The sequence below is a fragment of the Lineus longissimus genome, chromosome 12 (genome assembly GCF_910592395.1).
Source record: "Lineus longissimus chromosome 12, tnLinLong1.2, whole genome shotgun sequence".
In the NCBI taxonomy this organism is placed as follows: Eukaryota; Metazoa; Nemertea; class Pilidiophora; order Heteronemertea; family Lineidae; genus Lineus; species Lineus longissimus.
This window is the reverse complement of record NC_088319.1, coordinates 16,066,792-16,079,418: the sequence shown is the minus strand read 5'-3', so window position 1 is coordinate 16,079,418 and position 12,627 is coordinate 16,066,792. Positions and strand designations below refer to the sequence as shown.

Below are 12,627 nucleotides of genomic sequence, written 5' to 3'. Positions count from 1 at the left end.
GCAAACGCACAGACGAAGTCGAAAAGCGTATTTCACCAGCGACGAATCGAACAGAGAGCAAAACAAACATTGAACACTCTCACATTGATGTATCAGCTTGTCAATGAAAACAACCACTAACATCTGCGATCGATTCTGAACGGGTATCTTAAAAGCGCTTACACATGTTACTCGATCAGCTTGAACCTTGTCAAAGGGTTGTTTATGTCGAGAGAGTTTAAACCTAGAGCATGAGCATCTGGACGAGCATTTTTGGCGCATCCTACTCAGAATTTTGCGAGGTGTTCTAATAAAACTCTACTGTCGATTTTAGAAATGTAAAAAAATTGTTGGTACACACTTTACCGAATCTTTGTTGAAGCCAATATCGAAAAACTGGAAGTTTAATTACATTAGATAAACATGCAAAAAATCGTCAATAGTAATTACAGGAAATGAAAATAAGTCCATTGGGGAATCGAACACTTGTTCGATAACTGCCCCGTGGCCACCTCTCCTTGTCAAACGGGCTTATCACCAGCTGACATTTCACTGGAGATTGTTCCGAAAACATAAATTCCACTCCGCTAAAAAATCTTAAGTCGATAAAGCAGGCCTAATGGGTGACTATGTACGTCCGCACTTTTAACCTTTCTTGTAGAATCATGAGCTAAATCCACATGTGGAATTGCAACATCGAGGCAGGTTGCCAAAAGCCTTCACTCTGGCCTGGTCGTCGGCAGTTTCACCGTAAACCAACCTGATAAAGTACGGTACCCAAGTTATCCACCTCAGCCAAGTCGATAAACAGTTACACTCATCTGAGAATGTTTCCATGATAAATGCATGTAATGTAAGTTGAGATCTTACCTCTAATCCTCCATATCATTTTGTTCTTCTTCTAGTCGTCACAATCGGTTCAAATGCGACACCGAAACAGCTACGCTCACTACAGCAAGTCAATAGTGAGGTTTCGCAACCACCCGGTTAGGCCCTTCGACGACGTTTATCTATTGTTCAGGTAAACTCACACAATAGATAAACGTCGTCGTAGGGCCTAACCGGGTGGTTGCAAAACCTCACTATTAATGAATTCATAGGCCCACGCATGGCCTTCAAGGAGGATGGTTTATGTCGGCAAGGGACCTTTTGAGACCAGACAACACAGAAATTCACGAAACATGGTCGAGGGGTGAGAGAACCTGCCGACCGTGGTGGTGGTTCAAAGTCCTCAAATAAGTGAGAAAGAACACATGTTTTAGAATGGCTGTACTGTTTTTGTGATGTAACGCTGTTTTGGAGGAGCAAAATCTTTTGGTTATTTAAGAAGACTACGCTGTCTGAGATTGAGATTCGCCCCCTCAACACCTCAGGACGTGCACCAACTGGGAGTTGAACTCAATGCCTTAGAGGCCACAGGCGCTGAAGTTGACACCAAACACCACTTCGTATGAGCTACTCTGACAGCCCGAGGTAGACGCTTTATGCAAAACTCGGTAGCAATTCTTTCTCATTCGCAGTAAATGCAAATCACTAACTTTTATAGTCTTTGCAAATTTAACTGGTTTACGGTATTTTGCATTAGAGTGGTTTAGTGTCACCAAGTTTCGACCATTCACCCGCGTCCTCGTAGTCTTCACTTAGTCCTAAGTACACCAAACTGTCCTTATGGTACAATTCTCTTTTCCCCAAGTTCATCCTACCCTTTTTCTTAAAACTGTGCAGCACCTTTACGTTGTCGTCACCAGTCAGGGTTGGACTTGAGGTCTTTCTCTCGAGGACTACATCACCACTATGCTGGGTCACTGACACCTGCGGAACTGTTGTAGCCCTTGAATTCTTTTTACACCGGTCAATTACATTTTTACTTGAGCTAGTCCTACTGCCAACAAGTATTTTCGGCCCGACTATAACAACAGAATTTGATGGGGTTGGTTCGGAATGTTTCCTACTCCCATTAATTTCTTGTGAGCTTTTCTGCCAGGGGACATTTTTGTGATTAACTTCTTTTCTACGGCAGCGGGAAGATGAACAGCTTGTAGGCACAGTCATAGTCCGCTGCCTCTCAACCCCGGCAGACCGAAGTATTTGCCCCGATTCTGCCCGATCTTGGAGTGTTTCTTTCGGAGTCAAATGTTCCGACTGACTTACGCCACAATAAGTGCTTTTGGATTTCGCCTTCGAAATTCCCGTTTCTTCTTTCATGCGACTTTCATCGTACTGGTTCGTCGCATCGATAGTAAACAAATCGTCATCGTGTACATCATCGGATAAGGTCAAAACCGGCGGCTGCACGAGTCTCCGTCCTCGATCAAAGGTACTACAGGTTGATGAGGATCTGGGGAATGCGGAGGGTGCCCGCGGACTCCACGGCTCAGGCGCAATCCATGTTTCCTGCGTTTTCGGTACATTTTTCTCACCCCAACTAGCGATGTCGGGCGGAGTTGGCGCAGATGGAGTGGTTTGCGGCCGCGGGGACAGTTGTTCTTGTTGAAACGGAATTTCAGAATCGGAAAGGTAGACACACGGAGCACTGGACGCCAAAAACAAGTGATCAACGTCCCTTGGTTGTACCGGATTGTGTTCGTTACTCGAACATACCATCACCAACATCGTACTGTCCGAGACCTTGCTTGGCCTACGTTGTATGATGTTATTGATGAAATTCGTAATCGGCCCCTGTGCATCAGACGGCTGTAAATGATGTAAATTGTTCGGGGAAGCAGTTTCAACCGGGAGGGTATCAAATACAGGTTTTAGTTGGTTTATATCTGCGTACCGATCAAGAAGTTGGCTCTGTGTGGGCACTACCTTGTAAGGTAAGAGATGAGGTGTGTTCATTTGCTTGAATTGTTGGTCAAGTTGTGCTTGCCGATGAAAAGCGTTCACGTTGAGGTTTGGTGCCGCTTGTGACTGATTGACCTGCAGGTCATGCGTGGAATGCTGGGGATGTTGCCCCATCGTGTGAATCATAGGGCCAGTCAGCCTCGTTCTTGAGGAAAAGGACGGACTTCGGGCACCAGAGCCTCTATCGAAGAAGACATCAGTAACTTGCACTTGCCCGAGGTCACTAACCGTTGTCGAAATCACGGAATGGCCATCGGGGTCGTTCATAAACGAGGTGGTAAATTCACACGGAGACATTGGCAATCGGTCCTTTTCAATCGGTGTGACCGCACGACTGTGTTCGCCACACGTAGCTGCGTGTTGCATGTATGTTGTGAAGGCACTGTTGATAGATAACTGCGAGGAGCAACGAGGCACAGTGGGTGATGCGAACTGGTTCAGTGCCATTTGATCCGTATAAGGAGTTATTGGCATGGCCGAAGTCGTGAGCTCTGAGAGCAAGCTGATTGTGCTCCTGTGCACAATTGCGGTGGAGTTGTCTATGGGAACCTCACGATCATTGCGCCTGACTTCTGGACCTCCACAACTCCCCTCCCGTAAAGATGCACCTACTGAAGCACGGATATCATCCGATACAAACACTGACGACCGAGGTTCCAATATGTCTCCATTGGAAGCCAGGATTCGGAAGATCCCTTCTTGCGACGCATTGATATCTGAAGGTCTTGTGCACCAGAATACCTTTCGCGTCAGTTCCGTGTTCGAGAAGATGAACTCAATTGGCGTAGCAGATATCGCCAGGCACTCTACAACAACGCCTATCGTATCCAAATGATAGTATTCTGGATCGTCAAAGAACTGTCTCACTGTGTACAAGATCTGGGTGATTACTTCAAATGAGCAGTTCGTCATGGTTATAACAAGCGTGGACTTGAGCCACTTCAGCTTCTTCTTGAACTTAAGTTGGTCTCTGTTTAGCGTGGGGAAGTAATTGAGCTCCGACAAGTGGTGCCCGATACAACTTCCTGCTCTCCGGAACGTGATTATTTTGAACGCCAATGCGAAAATGACCAAGAGTATTCCTGCCTTCATGACACATACGATATTGAACATGGGGCTTGAGACACTCAAGAGTAGGCCGCACGTAAACCTGTCCTTGATGTAGGAAATTCCGTTCTGGCCGAAAAACAGCATGGTACAGAGAACACCTGGAAGCAGTAAGGGGTTTGTTGATGAATAAAAGCCAGACAATTCACTTGCAGAAGTCAAGTTGGTTTTTACAAGACAACACTGTTAGAATGACACTTACATGTACATATATGGTCATATGTCTATACTCGTTTGTGTCGTTGCACCTTGACACACTTGTGGTGAAATTTGCGAGAACCGCGGCGGAGACCACCAGCTAGGGCAGACAGCCGTACAGGTCGAACTGCGATTTTTTTTGTATATGTAGGTGAGATTCTTTCGGATGCGTGAGACTGAGGTAGGCCACACACTCGGACCCAAAGCATGGAGGCCCTATTCAGCGATGTATTACCATAAAATAGTTTAATGGAATTACCTGCGAGCACCCACACCAAGCAGAGGAGGAGAGTGTAACATGACTTATCCATGGCGTAGGCATTCTGATCTAGCCTTCTTAGTGATATGTACCTGAAAGGAAGACGAAAGATTATACACTGACAATTGTGCACTGTCATCTAATGGACCAGCTAATCCTCCTTGTTATTTATGATGGACCGCAGTTTTACTCGGCTAGGGAACTGACCACCCAAAAAAGGCTATGTCTCGGTCAAGTTGGACTTAGTCAAAGACCAAGGGTAGAACACACAAGGCATCAGCGTCTATTATTGGAATCGCACGTTCCGACCCTAAGGACCAAACCGTAATTGGCTTTTGTTATAAACGATATGTTGATACTCACGTGTCAGAAACCAGGAACAGAAAATGCAAGAGGTAGATGCAGTGAAGATACATGTTTATGATTCCGACAGCGAGGCACGTGACGTCATCAAAGTCCCAACCAATGAAAACCATCTTGACAGTGGTGATGGGTATTTGCGTTAAGATGCGCAGCAGTACGCACAAAAACAAGCTCACAAAGGCTCGGCCTGAAAGTCAAGAGAGGAAGTATTGTCATTTTAAACAACATCTCAGTTTAAACAAATCAAGAGATGAAATAACGGAGTCAAAATTGGCTGAGGGGACAGCTGCGTTTGTTGTGTGAGATTTTAACTTACCGACCGGAACGAAGGTGCACTTGTCGTTCACAATGAGGAAACACAGCATGACAATGCACATTATAGATCCTGCTACTGCCAGCAGAACAAACAGCGAGGCAATTGTGTTCCGAACTACCGATGGCACCACCTACAACAGAAACAAATCGAAGATAAAGGCCTAAAAAGGATGTGGGCCAAGGAGATAGCTTCTTTGGGACTGAAGTTTTTCACGTTCATTTCGGAATTCAAGAACACAGGGTTGCATTTCCAGAACCGGCGTGACTTTCAAGGAACCAAATTTCCTGGCTCTTCACAGTCCTTCAAATGAGTCCTTTAACTAGTGTCTATGCTAGCGCAAGCGTGAGAAACATGATTATCTTGCGATGGAATTTACTGCTCATCCCGCTCATCCCACCTTGCAGGAGGAATACTACCTGAAATTAAAACCATACAATTGTAACTTCTCTACATCCCAGGTGAGAAACCACCCTCATGGCCGGATTTGCCCCTTCACTGCAACTACATTACCTGGTTGGAAAGAAATTAGAAACTTACCGTTTGAGTGAGGGTTGTCACCGTTCCGTTAAGATCGGCCATCGTTGAACCAGTGTGCGCACTCTTTGAGACTCACTATCTGAGTGAGTTCGTTGCTTTTGACGGAGAGGGAATCATTAGCGTTTGTTTGCACACACTTTAACAACACCTTCTCGTTGCCAGGGTATCCGAAAATGTCACTCAAACATCCACAATGTTCTATTTGTAATCATTCGCTTACCATCATGAAAAACGACACTGAACACTCAACCATGGCCAAATCCATAACACAGATGAAAATTCGAGAAAGTTCATCGAACTTTTTATCCAGTTAGGCGTGACGTCCATGGTTAAGACTTTCCATCTAACAGACAGCTCGAGAGACCATGCCTTTTCAAAAAAGGGAAACATAGAAATATGCTGATCTATCTTTCAGCGTTCCCGAACAATGAAGGGAAACATTCATACACAACAACACTGGTAGGCCATTTCAATTGTCCTTGCTGGCTTAGGCATATAGACAGCTCCTCCGCTACTAACGGGTTTCATGGGGGTCGGTGTAATCAAGATTAGCCCTGGACTCCGAACGAAACTCGCCCCTACATGTATATGGTTTATAAACTTTGTTTTGGTTCGACGAAGTCGCTGAAGGGTTTGGAAACCGCTTCCGGTGGTGGGTTGCTAGGAAGGGCTAAACATGTTTTGTCACTCGCCCCCTCCCTGCTATTTGTGACTATTTATATAACGTCTGTTGGTAGGGGGTGTTCATGATGTATTGATGTGTATTGGTCTCTGTAGAAACCTTTGACATCGTCGGTCAGCATGGGGCAGGACTCCCCTCGAGAACAACACAGCTTTACATCTCCTTCCCTTGAGATTGTGTTTGGCCCCGGTCTACATCGATATATGTAGATACGTGTATTCTTTCCTGTTTTCCTTTTTTGGTTCTTTATCGTATTGGGGGAACATGGGACCCGGGGAACACGGCCGAGAGAACATAAGGATGACACGTCTTCATCGACACAAAGCTGTACAGCAAAGAATTTAATCGGAATTTTCACGTAGAATTGATATTCATGAACATTCACAAGACCTGATGCAAATGTGAAAAAAGACCGACATCGTCTCGACCAATCCCGATCATTCGTTACAGGGTGAAAAGTTCTCTCCTTTATTGTGGGTTATGACAGTCTCATAAACAGGTCACCCTTTTCCATTCCAAGGCCCCTTGCTGCGGGGTGTGCAACGACATCAAGACATCGAAAGGCGAATTCCGTAGTTAAATGCAACTACATGTTATATCGATATGAGGTAAAATGAAGAAAGTTTAGTCATTCAAATCTGTTCGGCACCACCATTTAGCAATCCTAAAGCCTCCTTCGAAGTAAAGTCAATGCCAATTTCAAGGTTGTGAGTCTGTTCTCTGGCCAATAAAGAACTGACTCCCACTCCTGAAGTTGGCATTGACTTCATTTTGAAGTGTTAATTGCTTTAGGATTTCAAGTTCCAGCCAAAATGGTGGCGGTGTCTATCATCAACCCATAAGAATTAGACCAAACGTTTCAGCATGCAAGCATAGTCAATTCAAAAAGGTTGGTATTTGTTTGTTTTGGTTCGTATCAGGTACATTGCTGAGAGGAGAACAGATCCAATGCAAAGGCCCTCTGCTAGGCCCATACCTCCTTCAATACAACTTTCACCAAGACAATCCATCTCCTCAAGACTATTTGTAACATTACGTGATATTTCAAGTTGACTGTCGTACATCGCCCCAAACGAGGCTTGGGTTGCAAACTGCGCAGCCGCGCCTATTATTTTGAAAATTCCAAAATGGCGGCCAAAGTGGGCAATTCCGAATTGTTCGCTTAGCATTGTTGGTATGAAGGTGTAAAGTGCCGCAATGGACATCCCGATAAGAAATGTTGACAAATACAGAACTGCGAATATTTCTGTGCCCACCATTAGCATGAAGTAGGCCACGACGGAGAGAATATTGCAGAATAGGAGGAACGTGACACGCGGTATGCTTTCGAAAAGATAGTCTGAGAGGGGAGAGCAGATGAACCTCGATACAATGCCGGAGAGTGAGAAGGTCACGTTGAGGAGCCAGCTATACCGCGCCATGTGCACAGCGCGGGCAATGGTGGTCAAGTTATTAAAGAACATCACTGTCGCACTGGCAAGCAGCACGAATGTCCACATGAGTAACTGGAAGTTTATGCTCAGGATAACATCAACGCACGCTGGTTCGCTCCTGGGTAGAATATTTGAGTCTATAACGGATTTATCTTCGTCATCTTCGTTGAGAACAGATCTGGCTGGCCGTGCTGGCGGCTCCTCCAAGTCCGGAAGCACATAATCCGGACTGAGGCCGACATTGAGATCCGGACTATTGAACTGAAATTCCTGATCCCGCGCCAAGTCTTGTTCCCCATAGTTCTGATCTATATCATCAGTATCGCCGTAGGTCTTGGCCTTTTCGGGGACTAGCTTGTGTAGCTCGTTGTCAACCGGGAGGTCAGCATAATCAGATGGATAACGCCTGAGAAAGCAGACGCAGAGGAAGCTTACCACGCACATGGTTATCCAGATGAAAAACACGAACCCGTTCACATTCTGGTTTTCTTCATCGTATAGGTGTCCGTTGACGAAAAAACCATCATATATGGTGATGAACACCACTATACTGAGTGAGAAAATCGTGTCCAGAACGGCGACGACTGTGGCCCGGTGGTTCTCCGCGAAATTCACAATGGCGCTCATCAGGGCGGCAGTGTACATGTAGACTGTCCCGTGGCCTGAAAAGGAACCCAGTAAATGTATGTTTGGTTGCACGTTCTGGGTCTATTGCTATATAAACGGGAGCGGCGCGCCACTTGATGTTCCTCTCCAGAGCGAGCATCGACCCAAAATAAAAATCAATGACAGCAGTTGGCTATGCCGTATGCTATCGGAATCGGTGATAATGTACGCTAACAGCAAGTATAGCGTATGGTGTGATATTGGCGACCGAATGCATTTATACCATTTTTATCAACTGCAAGTCAATAGGATGGACTCAAAAAATAGTTGCATCCAAAAATATTTCGGTTAGTGAATGTTCAATGTACATATCTAAAAAGAACTATTATAGCTACGTTGACCGGAGCGGTCGACCACCCAAATATCACGAGATCTCGCAGGGAGGCGCGTGGTTTTGCGAGGCTGATGGCGGATGACTTTATAATCTTCAGCCCCTCTCAGGAATGCACCCGACATGCTTTCTTACCTGCTATAAAGAAATAGAAACTAAGAAGGCCACAATCTCCCACGAATGCCTCTCTTGACAGAAGGGCCGCGTATATGAGTCCATACCCCACCGTGCAGGTCACAAATCCCACAAGACTCGTCCAGAATGGGCCGAACCTGTCGAACAGCATACCGGCTGGCAGGAGCAAGTCCATGCCCAGAACAAACATGGCGGACAGGACTTCAACTGAAATGATGGGAAAATATGTTTTTTGTACATTGAAACTTAATCTCAAACTCGATCAAACTAATTCGAAGCCCTTTATTGAAAGGTTTATACATCAAAAGTCCCTTAAAAAGTAAGATTTCCTACTTATTCAGCAGCTAATTTTGAACGATTAACGGGGGTTGTTGCCTGTTTTTCAAAATGGCCGCTAAAGCAACCATTTTGAATTCCGTATCATCTCATTAACCGACATCGGACGTTTGATGCCTGTCCTTGAGGTCAATTTGGGGTGAATCCAGGTCGGTCCAGTTCTATATTCATCACTTTACAAGAAGTTCGTTAACTAACATCCCCGTGGAGAAATACGTCAACGACACCTTTTGAAGTGCACGTGCGGTGGGGGGTTGTATCCAGCGCCTCATGCTGATCGTGATCTAGAAATTTTATAGATTTTTTAGTATTCACTAGTTCCTAGAAAATGGGAGGAGGTCTTCCGGGAAAAAAACATGGTGAAGGTTTGATGAGAGAAGTTGAAAAGACAAAATCAGTTTTAAAAAGTCAAAAGTTAATGGTGAAATATATAATTAATGTTTTCATGCATATTTTATCAATCCTACCTTGCGATTGCGAATATTGAAATATCTTCTTTATTGGCACAGAATATACATTGAAAACGAACACAGATCCCGCAGTCAAGTTTGCCAGGCACGCAACCACAAGGGCTGTCCATCTCCCCATACACACTCCGCTGTATTCAAATTTCGCCATCTTGCCAGTCTGCATGCACGTTACAGACTCATACAAGATATCCTCGAAACTAGTACATTTGCAGCGCTAGAAATGAACTTGATGTGTTCATGGTGCAAATAGTCAATAAAGTTCCGTGTACGCGATGCATAGTCAGCTAGCTCAGCTGGCTACCATTGCATGGTTCACGCATATTTCGGCTCTCATCTTTATTGATAATGTGGTCATGACCGTCAATGGCTTAGAGATTAATAGATTACTCAGTTTTCCCAGGACATTCTATGCTAACATTTCAAACTTCTACACTGGATCGTTCAACGAATGTTCACTTATTAATAGTGGTTCGTCGGGAGGCGGGGTTTACTTAGAGAAGTTTGAGTGTACAGTGTAAAAGAGAGTATTTGTATGTACTACGTTCCAACTCTTTTCAGCCACGTAATGTAGCATCTAATTTCCAATAGTTCCAATATCATAAAAATTGCTGATCAATTTTTCTTTCAATTGTCTGAAGTAGATCAATATCTTTAGTGATGTCGAAACGCCCAGGCACTTGAGTTGGTTATTGTTCGGGTGATCAGGAGCGTTGGTGTACTGCCATGGTTTTCGCGTTGACTCTCAAACCAAGGATCGTGGGTTCACTTACCGGACTATGGCCCGGCGTCAGCGGACTTCCTTCTACTAAAACAGCAGTTAGACATATCATCATGTGATTTGGTGATGACTTTCGTGTCAGAGGCGGACTATGTTCAAATGCTTACCATAGGATTTGTAGTGGTAGAAGTTGTACAATGCTAATTGTTCAGTCTCAGCAGTATTTCACACCACTTCACATTCTAAAACATTTGATGGTCGATTCATAATCCCCAAAGCACAATAAGAGATGCGAAACATGGTGTTACCCTAAAGCCATCATTTCATTTCTTTATTCACGGAAGAGATTTCTCCCCTGATGATTGTCAAAAGAGTACTAAGAATTAGTATACATGTATATAGTAAAAAAGGAGGTGTTATGTCCAAAATGCTGTAAGGTAAGGTATGCGTATTGGTCAATAACCCGATAGATACTTACATATACATGTACCTCATAAAATGGCCACTACAAAGCAAGCTGCTGATAATAAAATCGTACGAAACTACACGACGATCCCGGCGTAAACTTTCCGTTTTGTTTCGAAGAGTCCCATACAGCCTGTTAGCAAAACCGACCATGGATTTCAGTGCTTGGTAAAACGCTTATGCTTGGAAAGACGATGATTATGATTGTGGGCCCACTGTCGAAAATTTTATCTGAGAAACAACTGATGTTTATTTAACGTTCTGCTACTCTGATCTGACTACAGCTCATAAATCGGCGTTGATAATTGCTAACACGGTAGAACGTTGACTGTGTTGTCAGGTCATCAACACTTATTTCTCGAGTTGGGTCAAGCACCTATTCATCATGGCAATATCAAGTCATCAGCTGATAACTACAGATAAATCAAAGGAACAACAAATTTGCACGCGTCTTTTAAACGCTGAATACTGTTCGGATCCACTCGCTTTTGTTTAGAATTCTATTCGTTTTCTGTTCGGGAAGTCATCCGTTATCTGGATGGAATACCATCCGTTATATGGATGGAATTCGGTTCTCCTGAATAAATTACTGTTTTTGCGGAATACCGTACCAGTCACTTTGGTCAAGTGATCGAATATTGTTTTCGTGACCAACTTAAAGTAAGTAAGAGAAAAGATGATGTTGACGAGGAATGAGACGCGTCATCAGATTGAAGACGTTTGCTAAGTCCAACTTTATGGGGACTACCAACACCTATCATTGTGCAACTGTGCATATTGGTATCTGTCGAAAACACTGAGTGATTAAGAGGATAAGATATTGATACGTGAAGCCATGCATTATAAAATGTATGAGAGAGTTATCGATGACAGAGCAATAATTCAGCCCAGCTCCGAATACCATCAACAGAGATCGCTGTGTGAGTGTGCATTGGCATGTGTGTGTCTTGTGAACTGCACCACATTCAACCTTCTAATGCGTGGTGATGTGGCTCGGGCGATTTGTCAACTGAGTAAGAGGAAGGGCGCGCGGGAGAAGGAGAAGGTATTGTTCCGGAAAGGATACTGTATGTTTCAAATAAAGGTAAATATTTGGGTGGATGGTTCACGATGTTGCCGAGGAAATGTCACTATAAAACGTATTGAAATCGTCACACCGATTTTTTAATTCCAAGGCACACTGGCACGCGGTTCTTCATGTATTCCCATCATTTGTTGCACATTCTTTGAAGAAGTTTTCTTTCAAGTACCTTTTTCGTAATCTGAGTTAGCCGAGGAGGGCACTTGAATGTCATAAATCCACAAGGTTGATTAAATGTGCTGGTGTGCCTTATTCCGCATGAAGTCATTCAACCAGAAAGTCGGCAACACATTCCATATTTTAGGCTTTTGGAGTAAAGTACAAATACCTTGGAACAAAGTTTTTCAAGCCACCGATTTCTGCCGTATTGCTACAAGATAGAACTGTGGCTCAAGACATGGTGTATGTCCATGACCATTACTCTGATTCGATAGTATTCGTATGGTATGCTTTGGAAAGTTCCACGTGGATAATAAGGAAGTTCCTTATCTACCAACTCAGTGATCGTGGCTACAAGCTGTATCATAACACAACAACTGAACTCGTAGGCTATTCGTTCTTCTTAAGAGCGTTGTTTGGGATGAAAGCAGTGTTTTGGAGCCCAAAACCACCGGGTTCTGAACACAGTTTATACATATTGTTCGACGTGGTCACTGGTCAGACGGATAACATTGTCATTCCTGATAATCACCCATGCTCTAAAA

At 44.1% G+C, this 12,627-nt stretch overlaps 1 protein-coding gene across 1 annotated transcript; it reads right to left on the bottom strand.

The window, feature by feature from the left end:
- Positions 1-6,960: 6,960 nt before the first annotated feature.
- On the bottom strand, positions 6,961-9,807 carry LOC135496569 (uncharacterized). Its single transcript, XM_064785931.1, has 3 exons — positions 9,657-9,807; positions 8,854-9,060; positions 6,961-8,383 (listed from the first exon to the last, which is right to left on the bottom strand). The coding sequence occupies exons 1-3, from the start codon at positions 9,805-9,807 to the stop codon at positions 7,170-7,172; spliced, it is 1,572 nt and encodes a 523-aa protein (XP_064642001.1). The 3' UTR covers positions 6,961-7,169.
- Between the last annotated feature and the right edge of the window lie 2,820 nt (positions 9,808-12,627).

Bases quoted from the DNA above. Each gene is read 5' to 3' on its own strand.
- LOC135496569 (XM_064785931.1), bottom strand. From the start codon at position 9,807: ATGGCGAAATTTGAATACAGCGGAGTGTGTATGGGGAGATGGACAGCC. The intron at 9,061-9,656 runs GTAGGATTGATA...CCATCATTTCAG, and splicing joins TCAATATTCGCAATCGCAAG to TTGAAGTCCTGTCCGCCATG. The intron at 8,384-8,853 runs GTAAGAAAGCAT...GTTCCTTTTCAG, and splicing joins TTTCTATTTCTTTATAGCAG to GCCACGGGACAGTCTACATG.